The 13,636-nt window shown below is 52.5% G+C and overlaps 1 protein-coding gene across 1 annotated transcript in view; it reads left to right on the plus strand.

The window, feature by feature from the left end:
- The window catches only part of F8 (coagulation factor VIII), a 25,667-nt gene extending 19,899 nt beyond the window's left edge, over positions 1 to 5,768 (plus strand). Inside the window, 10 exon segments of the mRNA XM_086470665.1 lie at positions 49 to 116; positions 118 to 232; positions 445 to 561; positions 1,788 to 1,859; positions 2,191 to 2,276; positions 2,771 to 2,926; positions 3,736 to 3,880; positions 4,745 to 4,893; positions 5,211 to 5,387; positions 5,593 to 5,768. Of these exon segments, the coding sequence (XP_086326791.1) occupies positions 49 to 116; positions 118 to 232; positions 445 to 561; positions 1,788 to 1,859; positions 2,191 to 2,276; positions 2,771 to 2,926; positions 3,736 to 3,880; positions 4,745 to 4,893; positions 5,211 to 5,387; positions 5,593 to 5,748 (1,241 nt within the window). The 3' untranslated portion in view covers positions 5,749 to 5,768.
- Positions 5,769 to 13,636: the final 7,868 nt, after the last annotated feature.

Genomic DNA, 13,636 nt, shown 5'->3' on the forward strand with positions numbered 1-13,636 from the left:
TGAAAAGCCCTGGAGATTTGTGCTGCTTCTGACTGCTGCCTTCCCCAGCCATCAACGGCTATGTGAGTGACACATTGCCTGGGCTGGTGATGGCTCAGCAGCAACGGATCCGATGGCCACCTCCTGAACATGGGCAGCACTGAGGATGTTCACTCCATCCATTTTCATGGGCAGCTGTTCAGCGTCAGGACTAGCCAGGAGTATCGCATGGGAGTCTACAACCTTTATCCCGGTGAGATGCAGCATGAGCACTGTGCACACCCCAGCTGCCGGGGCTTTGTGTCCGTGTCCATGCCCATTAGGAAGTGCCAAGCCTACGGGGGGATAGCAAGGAGGGGGAATGAATCTCGAAGCGTCTGGCTCTGTGTTTGCACAGCGTTTGGCACCATAGCATCCCATTACAGCAAGTAACTCCCCTCTGCTCTGCTCTCCATTCCCGGCCAGGTGTCTTTGGGACAGTGGAGATGTGGCCCTCACATGCTGGGATCTGGCGGGTAGAGTGCAAAGTGGGAGAGCACCAGCAAGCCGGGATGAGTGCTCTCTTCCTCGTGTACAACCTGAGTGAGTGATCCTCTTTGCACCCCGGCCCACTTGCTGCTGTGGCCATGGCCAGCATGGTTTTAAGCTCCCTCCCTCAGGTCTCTCAGCATTTCCCCTGGGGTGGCCCAAGTGGAGTTTTCTGGGTTTTCACTCTGAAAGAAGGTCATGACTTCAGCCCTTGCCACTCTACACAGCCCAGCAGAGAGCACAGAGTCAAGGACACAGTTGGGGTGAACACTGGAAGACCAGTTTCATTTGCCTGCAAATATTTGTTCCCAGAGCTCTTGTTTTCCAATAATGAGGGTCCCTGGACCTCCTATAAAATGCACTTACCCCAGCAACTGAATGCACACACTGGTGCCTGCCTGCACTGTCAGAAAGGTACAGCACCCAGCTGCTGTCAAGAGGTAAACTGAGGCACAGAGTGATGGCAGGAGGCAGTGAGCGACAGTGCGTGACTACAGGTTGCTCTGATAGAAACAGCCCCAAAAGCACCTGTGAAATCCATAGGAAACCTCTGGCTCCATTCACCCCAGAATAACACGTTACTACCTCTACCATAAGTAAGCACTGGAGGAAGCGGTTTGTGAGTAGTATTTTATTACAGTGACAGTCTCTCTCCTCTTCCTAAAGGAGTATTAAACGTGAGCTAGACAAGTTAAAAATCTGCTTAAGGTTTCAAATTCACATTTTCCCCCATGAAATGGAGATGCCAAGATATGACAAGTCACTAACAGTAATAACGGTTATTATGGGACAAACAGCCCTGTGCTCAGCAGACCAGAAGAGAGACATAGAGAGACAGGGGTGTCAGGCAGACTTTCCTTTAGCAATATGACATTTTGTTTTTAAAAGATGCTGCCTAGCAACAAAAAGGCCCAGGAGCAAGACGTGAGTATGGGGAAGAGACACTTGTCAGCATTGCTGGGAGATCAGGACATGAGAATGTCAGGTCAGGGACTCAAGGACAGGAGTCTGGCAAGAGGCTGCTATGGCTGATGCTGGCAAGTCTCTGCTGCTGACATTCGGGTCAGGAGCAAGAACTTCCAGTACCCCTAGAATTCAGGGATGGATGTCGAGGCATCTGACACCCACTGCTTGGTGTGAAACAAACAAGCATGGGGGCTCCTGAAGTCTTGAGACAACTTTCCTGAGCCTGGAGGCTGCTATCTAGCATAGGCTTTTCCTTCAAAAGCCTTATTATCTAATCCCTGATTTTCACCCTCCTTCTCCCTGTTTGGCTACAGACTGCCGAAACGCCCTTGGCCTGACCTCAGGCCACATTGGAGACTCTCAGATCACAGCATCAGGGCAGTATGGTGAGTAGGGGTTGTCGCTGCCAGGAAGGCAGGTGAGGTTGGGGCAGCTTCAGCCAACACAACTCACATGCTTGCCCGCCCAAGGCTCTGCTACACTGGGTCTCTGGCAGAGATCTTCCTCCATCCATGCCCCTGTCAGTGTCCCAGCTGGGACCTGGAGGTGCCTTCCCACATATCTAGCCCATCAGGCCACTACTCTGCCACCCTGTACATGGCTGCTAAACCCTAGGGTGATCCTCAGGCCCTATGCTGTGGATGGACTTCTCACCACCTCAGGCTGGGAACCTCCAGGGGCCAGCAGTATCCTCGTATCTGTGTGCTCTCCTTGTAGGGCAGTGGGCTCCTTACCTGGCCAGGCTGGATAACACCGGCTCCATCAATGCTTGGAGCACTGACCACAGCAACGCCTGGATCCAGGTAAGAGGGCCCCTGTGGCAGGAGGTACCGCTGGAGGCATTGCAAGGGCATCCCTGTGGCTGATGCACTGTGCAGAAGGACCCACACAGATGGCCATTGTCTCCCCAGCTATGTCCTGCTATTTCCTCTGCTTTCTATCTGGGAGAGGAGCTCTAAGATCCTAATGGCACTTGGTCTGGCCATGGTCGCTGCTGGCCTGACCCCCAGATTCAGCCTCAGTGCAGCAGAGGAATCACTTGATGGTCCGGCTGCAGCATCAGATTGTGCAAAAAAACCCCAAAGACAAGTTAGCACAGCTCACCTCTCCAAACAGCTCTTCCCTGCCCTCTCCCAGCTGTTGGCTGACTTGTGCCCCTATGTACAACTATTTTAACTACGTTCATAACCTGCACTCAGTCACGTCATGAGGAAGCAAGTTCTACAGGTTTACAGTGCATTGCCTGAACATGGCTTAGGTTTTCCATCAGAAATGAATCCCTGACTTTTGTTCTCAGGTGGATCTTTTGCATCTCATGATTATTCATGGCATAAAAACCCAAGGGGCCCGACAAAAGTTCTCCAGCCTTTACATCTCTCAGTTTGTTGTCTTCTACAGCCTTGATGGGCAAAGGTGGAGGAAATACAAGGGGAATGCCACCAGCACACAGATGGTAAGGCAAACGGGTCTTGAGGAGAGTGTCTTCCCAGAACAGGGTCTCTTGGGGTGATGAGGGCTAGGGAGCTCTGTCCACAATCTCCTGATTCACTGAGATATTTGATTAGGGCAGGAACAGTGAGTATTCACTGCCAGGATGACTGAATTGCAGATCACAGATCTGCAAGTGACTTGCTGTCTGTGTCCATCTGTCTCATTTTAAATTGACCGAGCTATTTCTTTCCATGATCTCAGGTGGTTGTGAGATCCATCACTTAAAGTTATGTTCCGTTTTACTTAGAGCTAGGCTTAAGATTTTGCCTGAATATCTTTTTTGACCCAAAGGCAAATTTGGCTTCCTAAAAACATTGTGCAGATGCAGATGATTTGGAGGTTATCTACTCACTAGAAAAAAACACAACCTAAATCTGCAGAAGCTGATCATTCCAGCGGGAGAAGAAAAGTATCCAGAAAATCCTACATCATGTACACCAGCTGTGGCCAAAACTTTTCCCAGGTTCAAAAGTCCCAGGACTGACTTTTTTTTTCCTTCTTTTTCTCCCCTCTGTTTATTGAAAATACAAAAAACATGTTCATTTGCACAGACTCTAAGTTTCTCCTCCTGTTTCTCAGTGGTTCACCCTGATTTTGCCCATTCACACTTCTTTTGTCTGAATCACATCTCAAATAATTTCCCTGAGCTGCCGTTCTCTTGTAAGGATGGTGATAAGATATAAAAGTGCCAGACAGAAATGTTCTCTCCACTAATCCTTGTCCTGCCTAGCTCTCTTTCCACTGCAACAACCATTCTTCCTTTCCCTGCAGCTGTTCTTTGCAAATGTGGATGCAACCACGGTGAAAGAAAATTACTTCAACCCTCCAATCATAGCCCAGTACATCCGCATCCACCCCACTCACTACAGCATCCGGACCACACTGCGCATGGAGCTCATCGGCTGTGACCTGAACAGTATGTCCCACCTCCAGATACCAAGCACCAAAGCTAAGGCCTGATCCACTGGGGTGCTGAGCACCAGCTCCACATGTTTCAGGACTCCTCAGGCAGTTGTGGAGGGGGAAGGAGGAGGCGGAAAATGGCATTGAGATGTTGGGGGAACAAAGCTGGAAAATCTTATTGTCTAAGACCTAGCAATACTAGGGGGAGGGCATGGGGCCAGCTCTTATCACCACTTTCTTCTGAACCACCAGAAACCTCCAGCAGCAGCTAAGCTGATAGCTGAGGAGATGCTGCCTCAGTCTAGGGGAGCAGGCAACAAGCAGAGGCAGATGCTATTGGCTTTTCGTCTGGTTTTGCTACTCCAAGGCAAGACTGCTCTGGCCCACAGTGTGACCCGGGGCAGTGGTGCTCTGGGATCCTTTCTTTAGCTTTGCACACCAGCAGAGTGGACTCTCCAGCAGCTACAAGCAGCAGCAGCTGTGCTGTTGCCCCATACCACAAACCTGCCAGTGGGCTCTGAGGCAGCTGTGCACATGCACAGGGTGTCTCCCTGCCAGGTATTCTCGTCCTTCCCCTGGAGACAGGTTCTCCTTATGTCCTGGCAGATGCACAAATTCTTCACATTCCTCCTCGATGAAATCTCTAAGGAGAAAAGAAAGTGGGACTAGTGGCAGGTGTAGTCTGGCACTCCCCAGACAAAGCCACGCTGCACACAGGGGCCCTGAGCAGTGCAGGGACCATGGCACTGCAGCAAGGCACAGGAGAACCTGTAACCAGGGAAAGTGCATTGAGGGCAGCTGGAGCAGTGAGCAGCCAGAAGGCATCTCCATGATGGGCGCATTCCCCGCTCTGACAAAAATCACTTCTCACTTCCAGGCTGCTTCATGCCCCTAGGAATGGAGAACAGAGGGATCCCTGACCAGCGCATCTCCGCGTCCTCCTACAGCACCAACATCTTCTCCAGCTGGTCACCCTCGCAGGCCCGCCTGCACCTGCAGGGGAGGACGAACGCATGGAGGCCAAAGGTAGCCCATGCAAGGAGATCCCCAGGCAGGCAGCTGGGGCATGGGCAGGCAGGTGAGATCCAAGCAGGCAGGCTGGGTGCTTGCAACCTTTCCCAGCCAGGGCTGTGTGGGGAGTATGTACAGCCACGTGCACCATGCAAGCTGCTGGCACACAGGCAGGAGAGTTGCCTCACTAATTTAGCACCCAGCAGCTCCAACCAGACACCTGGTAGGGCAGGTGATGCCCAGGACTCTGTGCAGGGCCAGCTTGGCTTCAGCTGCAACAAACATCTTTCTCATTGTTGCTGAATGGTTGAAGGTAGTCTGTCCTTCCCCAGAGCAACAGCCCCAGAGAGTGGTTGCAGGTGGACTTTGAAGTAACCAAGAAGGTGACTGCAATCATAACCCAAGGTGCCAAAGCTGTCTTCACCCACATGTTTGTGAAGGAGTTTGCTGTCTCTAGCAGCCAGAATGGCATGCACTGGAGCCTGGTCCTGCAGGATGGCAAGGAGAAGGTAGGCAGAGCTGCTCCACAGCCAGGGGCAGCCCATGGCCACCCCAGGGCAGCAAGCACAGTCCTTGGCAGCAAACATGCTCACGGGACTTTTTGCAAGAGCAGTGAGCCAGGCTGTGCTTGTCTGGGCTGATCATGTCCTCAAGTCATGCGCTTATTATACCAGCAGAAAGCATATCCCTGATTGATTTCTCTCCCCTCTCCAGATTTTCAAGGCAAACCAAGACTACACCAGCACAGTGATGAATACTCTGGAGCCCCCTCTCTTTGCCCGCTATGTGAGGATACACCCCCGCCAGTGGCACAACCACATTGCCCTGCGGATAGAGTTCCTTGGCTGTGACACTCAGCAGGAGTACTGACAGCTGTGGGGCCAGGCATGGGCAGCACGGGCCCAAGGACCTGCATCCAACCGGACCCTGAACTCTCACCAGGGCCGGAGCCAGCCCTCCGGGGCCCTGGCTGCCCCAACTGCTGAGGAGGAGAAAGCCTGCAGAGCTGCTGTAATGGCTGGCTCATCATCAGCCTCTTCCTGTCCTTATCTACCAGATGCCATGTAGTCAGATGTAATGCTGAAGAATTAAACAGTAATTTTCCAGTACAATGCTGAAGAATTGAACAGTAATTTTCTAGTATCTTTCTGCACTTTCTCCTCTGCTCCAGCCTTGGAGTCCCTGGGAGCTCAGTCAGCATTACCAGCAGCTAATAATTAATTAGCCCCAGAGCTTCCCAACTTCATTTTGCACAGGCTACCACTGCCTGGGCACAGTCCTGGAGGAGTAGGAAGCAGCAAAGATAAGGGCAGGGGGAAGAGGCCCTGCCCCAGGCCCCAGCGTCCATTTCACAATCAGAGGGGATCAGTGGCTCAAGGAAGGCAGCGCTATCTGAACCTAACTCAGCACTGGGCTTTGGCCCTCCACTTCCCTTCACCTCCTTCCCATAATGTTCCTGCTGCCATGGCTGAGTGCCATCATCCTGCTTTCCACAGCTGCCTCAAGGAAGCCCTCCTTGCTTACTCACTGGAGGAGTTCTACAGGTGTCTGTGGCTCCTAGGGGCTCTGGTGGGATGTTGACCACTGGATTAGCTGCTACCTTGCCATGATCCCCAGCAAGGTGTGTCGTGGGCTGGAGCCATCTTTCTGCCACAGGTGGCTCTCCCCCTGACCGGTACCTGCCCCACACAGTGGCAGATGTTTCCCCTTCCAGGTATGGTGACAAGCAGGGTGATGCTAGCTCATGCCTCATGCCTTTCATGGGGTTGGGACCTTCTGGAACAACTACCATGTCACAAAGACCTGGAGTGCCTGGCTGGCTGTGGTGCAGGTGTGGGGTCATGCCAGCCTGCTTCTCCTCCATGGTGATGGCAGCATTGTCATCATTGCTGGCTCATCAGAGCCTGCATCAACCCATCCAGAGCGCTGTGAGTCCTCGCTCTGTGGCAGGGGAGACAAGTGGCCCCACAACAAGCTCTGTCAGGTGACGTGGGGTGGGAAGCAGGGTTATGAGGGGCCTTTGGAGAATGGTGGGGGTCAGCCAGGTGCTGGCTGCCATCACAGCAGGATGGGCAGGGTGGGCATGCTAGTCCAGCAGCAGCCAGGGAGTGGCTTGTGAATTCCCACAGTGCCCCATCAGAGTCAGGCAGAGTCTGTTCACACCTGTACAAGATGTGGCCTGGTGCAATTCCGAGGAGAGCTCTGCCGGCAGCACCAGGGGATGGTCATGGGGGAGACCCCAAGGCTCTCTCTGAGGCAGGGTGGTTGTGTGAGGAAAGAACGGCTGCTCTGAGCCACCCAGCTCCTGCCAGCCCTCGGGTGCGCTGGACTGGCTGTGGTGCACACAGGCGCTCCCCTCCATGGCCTGTGTCCGGAGGAAGCAGGGACACACGCTGCAGATCAGCAGGTGGCGTGACCTGTCCGGGAACTCACACCCAGTGGAGACCAGAAGCTGGTCTTCTCAAAAGAAGCAGGGCTGAAAAAGCCTCGTGCAACTGCCAGGCTCCATGTTGCTGTACAAGGAGCCTTTGCTGTGGCCCTGGCAGTGATTACATTGCAGCCCCAAGCATGAGATGCAATCACCCTTTGGCTTAATTGCATTTTGACAATAACCACGCACAGGTCTGAGGAGAAGCTGGCTGCCTGGCAAGTGCTGGCCTCAAAAGAGGCATTGGAGCCAGAAGCTTCTCAAAGGGGAACACCCCTGCCCTTCAGCCTGGGAGGACAAAACCTGCCCCCTTGGGCCCTTCTCAAGGCAACCTTTGTCAGCTCCAAGGCAACTGCACCTCTCCTGAGTGCAGTGGTCAGTGCCGCACAAGGACAGCTAGCTGCAGTCCCTGGGCCACCAGTGCAGAGGAGCACCCAGGCATGGTGAAGGGCCTGATGGCAAAGAGCAGAGACATCAGCTCAGCCCCAAACAGCAGCTGGGCTGTAGACAGAGACCTGCACACACTTGCTGAGGAACTGACCCAGTCCCCCATGTTGATGCTCCTGGATGGGGGCAGACATCTGCACCCTCTGCCCATGGCTACCACTGCAGGCCAGGCTGGGCCTGACCAGCTGAAGCTTAAATAGCCATCACAGTGAGGGATGAGGGACTGGTCAACAGCAGGGGGTTTTGGCCACAAACTTGGTGAGGACCACAAGCCCACCCAGGAGCTGGCTCAGATGAAGGTGTAGTCAGTCTCACAGGACTGGCTGCTCTGTGTGGTCCTGGCTGCCTTGTCTCTCAGGGTCAGCACCCAGCTCTCCTTGGTGAAGAGAGGCACAGTCCCTGCCTGTACCAGTGGATGCTCAGGCTCACCCTGCCTCTGGAAACAGGCTGCTGTGTTGTGGCACTTTTGTCCAGTGAGGCAAGGTAGTGTGAAGGACAATCTGATTTTTTTTTTGCCTTAAACAGTTTTGCAGATTTTATGTATGTGTTTTGAACAAACTTGTTTTACAGTGCAAGTTTGCTGTATCAGCCCTAAAACCAGCCTGCTTTGCAGTACAGCTTGCTCCAGGGAGGGAACAAAACCTGCGAAGGTGGAGCAGTGCTCCCTCCTCGGAGACAGAAGGGTGGAGCAGTGTTCTCCTTCAGAAACTTTAGTTGGAGTGATCGATAAAGGGGGGCTTCAGCTGGAGCAGCTACCCAACCTCCCCTATCCAAGCGGACAAACCCTGCAGAAAAGGGGTGTTTCTGGACTTGCAGAGGGCCACTTCCTCATCTGCAGGTGTACACTGGACTCGGGGAGGTTCACTGCCTTATCTATAGTGGACAGAAGCCTCCTGGAGCCCCCAAAATGTTGCATACCGCACCTGCATCCTAATTAGCATGGAAAGCAAGAAGAGGAGGGGATAACGTGAACAGGACTCACGAATAGTAATGAAGAGGGACAATAAAAATGTCAATAATCAAGACACCGGTGTGCACCCACCACCAAAGAACCAAAGACCAGACCACACCTTCTGCGATACGTCACTGGACCCCAGGAGTGGTGACATCTCTTTCTCTCTTTCTTTCTCTCTCTCTCTTTCTTTCCTTCTCTTTTTTACTCCTTTTTTTTTTCTTCTTCTCTCTCCATATTATTAGATAGAATTAGGGAAAGACATACCTTTATCTGATCTGTGAAATATTATTTTACCCGATCTGTGAAATATTACTGCTAATAAAGTGTGTTATTGCGGCCAACATACTGACAAAAGAGGATTATTAACTCGCTACATTTGCCGAGCAAAGGGTCTCTACCAAGCAGAGGAAAACCCCTTTAAAAGGGAGGATACAAAAGAGTCACCTACCCCGAAACCCACCAAGTGGCACGGGACACAGCGTTAGATCAGAGAAGAGGCTGCGTGCACCAGAGCTCCCTCTGGACTATTTTCAAAGAGGAAACGGGGCTGAAATCTCTGCAGGTGACCGAGCAGCCTTCACCAACCAGCCCGGATCAGCTCCAGGATGTTCTCCAGCCACCCAGGAAGCAGTGAAAGTGCTGTGCTGAGCGAGAGCACTGGCAAGGGGCTGTGGGCAGGCGGGCAGATGTGTCAGAGCCAGCCAAGCTCTGGCATCCGTTACTGGAAGTGTCTCTTGGCATTTATCTTGTGGGGAATGGAGACCAGACACTGTTTCCTCCCAGCGCTATGTGGATCTAAGATGTGCCACAGCCTCCCCCAGGCCACAGACGTTTCTGTGCAGGCGAACGGCTGGACCAGCACAAAACCCTCTGCCTCTCAGCCAGGGGATGCCCTGCCCAGTCACCGCTCCACAGATAGCCCTGCTGTGGCGGGGGCTGCCTGGCCAAATCCTCCTGGACACCAGGGATCTTGTTCTCTTTCATGACTCAGCTGCTAGGATTGCCTGGGCTGGGTGGTCCAGGGATTGTGCAGCTATCTGTGTGTCTGCAGGAAGACAAAACGCATCCCTGCCACGAGTTTCTAGCGTAGCCCAGGCAGAGCTTATTTTTCAATCCAAAGTGTGTGAGGTGTTTCCGTGCTGAGCCCTGGCCAGATTACCCACGGGCTGCTTCTGAATCCGGCTTCTCCTGTGATGGGTGGAGAACCCCTGGTAAGCAGCCCCCACCTGAGCCAGGCGTGGGGGATACATGCAGGTATTGCAGCTGGGCACCATTTTCAGAAAAAGTTGGCAGCATTGACAGAAACAGGCAGCAGCATGCTGAAGAGAGCACCTGAGCAGGGACCGTGGCTGACAAAGAGCAAAGCGAACGTGGCAAAGCACAGCTTAATTCCTGGCTCAGATGTGCAGCTAGGGCCAAGCTGCTCACTGCCTCCTCCGCCTCAGCTTCCCCATATGTAAGCGGGAGGGAATGAACAGACTTAGATGTCCCTTTTCTGTCTGTCCGGTGTCTCTTGTCACATTTCTCCTTCCTACTACGTATTCCATGATGAATTGCGGGGCTTCTCGCCGCTCTCCATATCTCTCGCCTCCTGCCCCACATTGTTACCAGCCTGTTTCTAGCCCTGAGTGCAAGAGGAGCCTGGAGCCAAGGCATCCTGCCTCCAGGATGTGCTCAGGGCAGCACGTTTCAAAGCCATGCCCTACAATCCCACTGTATGTCCATACTTCACCTTCCCCCACACCTGCTCTCTCCAGGCGAGGCGAGGCGAGGCTTGCTCTCAATGAGTACTCCTCCTCCCAGGCTGCCTCGGCCGCTGGATGAGGATGCTCCAAAGTGCTCTGCAGATCCTTCTTGGTCAGGCAGTATGGGAAAAGGATGGAAGACTGGCGAGGAGGATTGGAAACATGCTCAAGTGACTTGCAGCTGGGGTGATGAAAAACACATCTATCACACTAATTGTGGTTTAGTTCGGGGTGTTTGACAAGTAGAACACCTGTGTTCAGAAAACATAGGCCTGTGATGGACTCAGAAGCACCTTGTTGAACACACTTGCGATTCCTGCCCTGCTGTGGGAAAGATCAAAGCACAGTGGAAAAATACACCTGCTAAACCCCTGATATAACAGGCAAAAAGCAGCAGGGTGTTAGCTTTTTGCTCATGAGCAGGACCGACCTCCACGGTGCCTGCATCCCCACTTATGTGCCTCTGCACGGGTGCTGCTGCGGAGATCCCCAACATCGCGAGGTAACAAGAATAAATTCACTCTTTGCATTTCATCTGCGGTTTTGTGGTTGTTCCTGCGTCCTGCCTGTGCCAGCTCACACAGCCAGGCAGGCCTAGGGGAGGTGATGGTCCAAGCAGCATCCTCCAGCCTAGGGAGCGTGTCTGTTGGTGCTGAATGCAGCCAAGCACCCCAGGACTTTTCTAGGCCCCTGACCTAGTCCATTATTTTCCCACTCTAATCTGATTTTACAGGCTTTCCAGGGAACCCTGCAGATGAAGTCTGGGCCACAGCTGCAAAACATGGCCCTCATAGCCGTCTGTCTTCTGTTCCTGGTGCTGACTGCCCTGATCTGCAACCGCCACTGCAAGCCTGTTGTGCAATTTGGTATACTACTTACACAGAACTTAGCATTAGTAGCTAAATTTGTTGAAGCCTTAGGCAGCAAGCTGTGAACTTTCACCCAGATATGCTGAACTTTTAGCTAGTTGAGTAAAAGAAGGCCCCAGAGCTGGTTTGAACTGGAAGATAAGGAAGTAAAGAAGGCCACTACCATCGTCAGCTGATGCAGCAACCTTAGAGATAAGAGAAGAAACGTCCTGCCCAGAGACAATGAAGGGACCCAATGAAGAACGGGAAGGGCCCAGATCCTAATATTGCTACTGGTCAGAACATTTATCTTCTGGCAGAGTAAACTACTCACTGTTAGGTATTGAGAGTTATCATGCCTGAAAATTTGTAGTCCCAAAGCAGAAAGGCAAAATCCAAGCAGATGAGCTCTGCTGTACGGCCTTGTCTGCCAGCAGGACCCCAGGAGAGGCTCTGGGGTCCGTGTGGGTGGTGCCCCCGGGCTGTTTCCTTCTCCCACAGTCCCACGAGCTACAGGGCCGCCCTTTGGCAGAATTCTCTGGGACACTTAAATCCTGGGACAGAACAGATCAGAGCCTGATCACATCCACTGCTGCTTTCTCTGTTTCAGGTGCCTAAATGGGCAGAGACCATTTGGGGCGAGTTACAGTGACAGCGGCTGATGCCACCTCCACGAGCAGGCGTAAGCAGGAGCCCCCTCACCCTGCTCGGCAGGGTGGTCTCGCACCCTGTGTGTCTGCCGGCATGCTGTGCAGCGTTCCCCAAGGACAGGCACTCCGGGGTGCTGGACTGCCGTGGAGCTGCCTGGACACCGTGCAGTTCTGCATGTACAAAGGGCTGTGGCCTGAAGTTTTAGGAATAGCACTATGGGAAATTAGAAATGCCCTCACCAACCTCCAGGGATATCGCCAGCAAAAATAGTGTTTGGCAGGCATTTAGCTGTACCTGGGACCTTTGTCCCTGTTATAATCAGGTCTGACTTTTGAACAGATAATTACTTTTCATTGATAATTAATTGCTTTTAATGAACAACTAATGTCTTGTATTTAATTATTTCCTGATTCAATTAATTTACATTATGGTAACAAATATACAAAACCCCACTTATGCTAAGAGACAGCAGATGCAGGCCTTATGAAGATGGCCAAAGCTAAAGCTCCTGCGGATTGTGAAACTATACAGAACACAGAAAGGGGAGGCAGAGAGACAGGTACAAGGGGTGGAATTGTACATTCTCAGCTAGTTATCTTATGTGATGAAACCATAGAAACAAAGGAATGTTGCTATGAAGACTCTCACATCCTGCCCATACTGATTTGTATATCAGAGATTTTGATCAGTAAAATAACCAATCATTATATTAGTATAGGAATATTAATTATTAAGTTATATAATAGGGTGGACCAATCATTGTAGATGTCAAAATTAATAGCGGGCATAACATGCATGCTCATGTTAAGATACGTTAAAGATCACGACTTTGCAGAAAAAGGATACAAAAAAGTCGAATTTTTGATGTAACTGAAGCACGTTAGGATGAGCTATCCCCCGTGCTTCCCAGCGCTGCAATAAAGAAGTGCCAGCTTATCTGCAACTGTGTAGGTAAGTTTGTCGTGATTGCGACCCTCCCTCAACATCCCCACTAGGACCAGCCTCTTAGATGGAGATGAATGCATTATCGGATTTGTCTTGGGGATACAGAAACATTACAAGGAAACAGCCCGATGGTTTCATCTGGTACCAGCAGGAATGCCAGGACACGCCGCCCAGTCTGGGAGTGCAGCAATGGTAGAAGTCCACCCTCACAAAACAGAGCTGGACCCTCAACGGGAGGGTCCATAGAGCGTGTTATTAACTTCCTGCTTCGCCGTACAGGTTGCAGAAGAGGATAACCGAGTTCACTGCTCCCAGGTTAAACGACTCTGCCAACCCTGCCCTGGGGCGCCGGCAGCAGCCAGGGGGACACCCGAGGCCGGTCACCGGCGGCGGCGGGGGAAGCTCCCCTCCAGCGCGCCCGCTGCCCTCGCGCTCCCCGCCCGGCCCAGAGCAGGACCGCCCGCCGCACCGCACGCACCCTCCGGCAGCTCTGAGCGACGTGACGCGCGCCCGGCGGGTCATCCGGGCCCTGCTGCCGGCGCAGGGAGCGAGGCCGGGGCCAAGCTCGGGCAGGTCGAATAAATATTACGATTAAATATTACTGCTTATTTACGTAGCGAATTGGCGACTCGTCTTCTTTGAGCAGGAGCCTGTTTGTGGTTGCATAAATCCTCTCAGGTATGTCATGCCCAAGGCTACCTCCCAGATGGCCAGTGTGAGGCTGAGGATACAGCAGGAA

This window comes from Leptosomus discolor, chromosome 9, assembly GCF_034619465.1.
Source record: "Leptosomus discolor isolate bLepDis1 chromosome 9, bLepDis1.hap2, whole genome shotgun sequence".
NCBI lineage: Eukaryota > Metazoa > Chordata > Aves > Leptosomiformes > Leptosomidae > Leptosomus > Leptosomus discolor.